At 42.6% G+C, this 3,331-nt stretch overlaps 1 protein-coding gene across 1 annotated transcript; it reads left to right on the top strand.

Annotated features, from left to right (window-relative positions):
* Positions 1–1,467: 1,467 nt before the first annotated feature.
* On the top strand, positions 1,468–2,300 carry LOC123996811 (ictacalcin-like). The gene is made up of 2 exons (XM_046300538.1): positions 1,468–1,610; positions 1,863–2,300. The coding sequence occupies exons 1-2, from the start codon at positions 1,473–1,475 to the stop codon at positions 2,001–2,003; spliced, it is 279 nt and encodes a 92-aa protein (XP_046156494.1). The 5' UTR covers positions 1,468–1,472; the 3' UTR covers positions 2,004–2,300.
* The last annotated feature ends 1,031 nt before the right edge of the window (positions 2,301–3,331 follow it).

Raw genomic sequence — 3,331 nt, 5'->3', positions numbered from 1 at the left:
CACCACCTTGACTACGAGGCAGAGAAAGAGAGAAGAGAGAGGGCAACCTCCCTACATAATGGCGAGATATGTGAAGGGACAGAGTGAAGATACACACCTTAAGCAAACAAGATAGATAGAGGGTGGAGACAGGTGAGGGGTGGGGGAGGTGCTGGGATGTTTATGTTATCGTTTGCCTGAAATTATCAACGCACCTTTCAGCCGATCCACCAATTTCCTACAATCTGTATTTTTGTCTATGTGTCTCTCTCTCTCTCTCTCTCTCTCTCTCTCTCTCTCTCTCTCTCTCTCTCTCTCTCTCTCTCTCTCTCTCTCTCTCTCTCTCTCTCTATATATATATATATATATATATATATATATATATATATATATATACTTCTCTCTTTCTCTCCTTAAAATCCCCCAGAGTTAATGAGACAGACATGCAAGGGCGTTGGCTAGAGCCATGTCTGTTTGTGTTTAAACAACTCAGCCCCTCTTCTCTTCCTGTCTCCCCTCCATATCCGCATCTCTCTCTCTTCCTTCTCTCGCCGCCTCTCTCCCTATGACTCCATCTCTTACCTCTCTCCCTATGACTCCATCTCTTACCTCTCTCCCTATGACTCCATCTCTTACCTCTCTCCCTATGACTCCATCTCTTACCTCTCTCCCTATGACTCCATCTCTTACCTCTCTCCCTATGACTCCATCTCTTACCTCTCTCCCTATGACTCCATCTCTTACCTCTCTCCCTATGACTCCATCTCTTACCTCTCTCCCTATGACTCCATCTCTTACCTCTCTCCCTATGACTCCATCTCTTACCTCTCTCCCTCTCTAATTGCCTCTGTTGCGTTGCTCTCCATCTCTCCTCCCCCTCTCTTTCTCTTCCTTTGTGGTAGAGATGTAGAACCTGTTTGCAGAAGTGGGGTGTGGTGTGTGTGTAGTTAAGTCTTTGCTTCGTGTGCAACAACCGTTAATATTCTTTAAACCCTCTATTCAACCTGAACCTTATGTTTAAACATGATTAAACCAGTGCCAACATGACTTTATTTCCCAGACATTTATGGAATGGTGACCTGGATGTAAGATAACATAGATTTTAATTGGATTTTTCAGTCAACAATGAGACATTTATCCATTTAACTTAGTTTCTGTGATTTCAAATTTCAAAAAGTCAAATAATTCAACTAATGTTGATAATATCAGATGTATTATACTGTGAATACAGAGTAAGCAAACATTCCTCTCTCTGCGCATGTCCACTAGCATCCTGCTATCATGATAGTAATTCTCTCTCTCTCTCTCTCTCTCTCTCTCTCTCTCTCTCTCTCTCTCTCTCTCTCTCTCTCTCTCTCTCTCTCTCTCTCTCTCTCTCTCTCTCTCTCTCTCTCTCTCTCTCTCTCTCTCTCTCTCTCTCTCTCTCTCTCTCTCTCTCTCTCGCTCTCTCTCTCTCTCTCTCACTCTCTCACACTCTCTCTCTCGTAGTCACCATGTCAAAGGTCCAGCAGGGTATGGCATTGCTCATCTCAGCCTTCCACAAGTACTCTGGCAAGGAGGGCGACAAGACGACCCTGAGCAAGGGAGAACTCAAAGATCTGCTCAACGCTGAGCTTGGAGAGATCATGGGGGTGAGTGGATCCTGGGAACAGTTCAGTTCAATCATGCTTTATTAGCAGCACAACCAAATACAATACTGCTAAAGACAGACACTATTGAAATATTGAATTGCTTGGAACATCACAAACACATGGCCCACCTCATCCAATAGAATAACTTAATCTCTCACACCTTTATAAACACATAACAACTGTATGGATTCTAGTTTGAACTGCTGAAATCAAAGTCTCACCTATTACCTCTCTCTCTGATCATTATAACAGAAAAACACTGACCAGGCAAAGGTTGACAAGATCTTCAAAGATCTGGACGCTAACTCAGATGGCAGTGTGGACTTCCAGGAGTACGTCACACTGGTGGCCTGCCTGACCATGATGTGCAATGAGTTCTTCACCAAGAAGTGAAACGGCTCCCCCTGCCCACTCTCCACAGAACAGCAGCTCTTGCTCCATGAGTGAATTCATGATAAGATTAGCAAGATCCTCAATGCAGGTTCAGAGGGTCAGAGATGCAGGTTTACACACATACACAGAAAAGGGTTGGGTTGATTATACACACCACACATAGACAGACAGGTGAAGGACACCGACACTGACCTGTACACATACAGACATATAGGCTACAATCTCATGAGATGGAGAGGAAGCTGTTTGTTTTGTTTAAAGTGAAAAACAAAATAAACTATTTTAATATGTTTGGAAGAAAGCTGACTTATCATTTGTGCATGTGTGATTGTGTTTGTGCATGTGTGATTGTGTTTGTGCATGTGTGATTGTGTTTGTGCATGTGTGATTGTGTTTGTGCATGTGTGATTGTGTTTGTGCATGTGTGATTGTGTTTGTGCATGTGTGATTGTGTTTGTGCATGTGTGATTGTGTTTGTGCATGTGTGATTGTGTTTGTGCATGTGTGATTGTGTTTGTGCATGTGTGATTGTGTTTGTGCATGTGTGATTGTGTTTGTGCATGTGTGATTGTGTTTGTGCATGTGTGATTGTGTTTGTGCATGTGTGATTGGCTGTGTATGTCCTAAATAGGATATAGCAAGCAACATGAATCAAACATGAACCTTTGTTTTCAGACACCTGGTGAAATAATAAAATTGTTGATTATGTCAATGTAACCCAAAACATTAAATAAATGAGGGGTTTACGGCGTACCCTATATTTGATTACTTAATTAAGTCACAATATTGTTATCTACTCCAGAGGCAGTAAGAATACAGGAAGTCAACTGTTACTGTGAAGGTTAAATAGAGCCACATATAGAACCATCTCCAAGATGAAGCCTCCTACCCAGCAACATGAAACAACAAAGATAATATCGAAAGAATGATACTGTATCGCAGGTCTCCATAGAGAACATATTGGACAATACAGAAGATGAAAATTAAGATTAGCCATAGTCCAGCAATCGCCTAGTTTTAGATTAAATCTGCCGTAGAGTCTACTATGTCCACCACTACTATGGAGAACGTCCATGTCAAATTCAACTGATGAGAATTGAAACTGACTGACACAACTCTGGTGTCATTAAAAATAACATTTAGTCCTACAGTAATCCAGGGTACTTGATATGTGAGTGTGAGACTAGAAGGTGGATGTTGTTGTGCTCCAGCTCAGTGCAGGGAGCCGGAGCAGAGGAGACCGACAGGGCCGAGTGAGGCCAGGAAAGAGTGAGGCTGTTCTGAGCTGAGCTCTTGGCTGTTCTCTCATCCATCAAGGTTTCGGCCAG

Source organism: Oncorhynchus gorbuscha, linkage group LG15 (assembly GCF_021184085.1).
Source record: "Oncorhynchus gorbuscha isolate QuinsamMale2020 ecotype Even-year linkage group LG15, OgorEven_v1.0, whole genome shotgun sequence".
NCBI lineage: Eukaryota > Metazoa > Chordata > Actinopteri > Salmoniformes > Salmonidae > Oncorhynchus > Oncorhynchus gorbuscha.
Note: the sequence above shows the minus strand (reverse complement) of the source record. Positions and strands in the feature narration are given on the sequence as shown.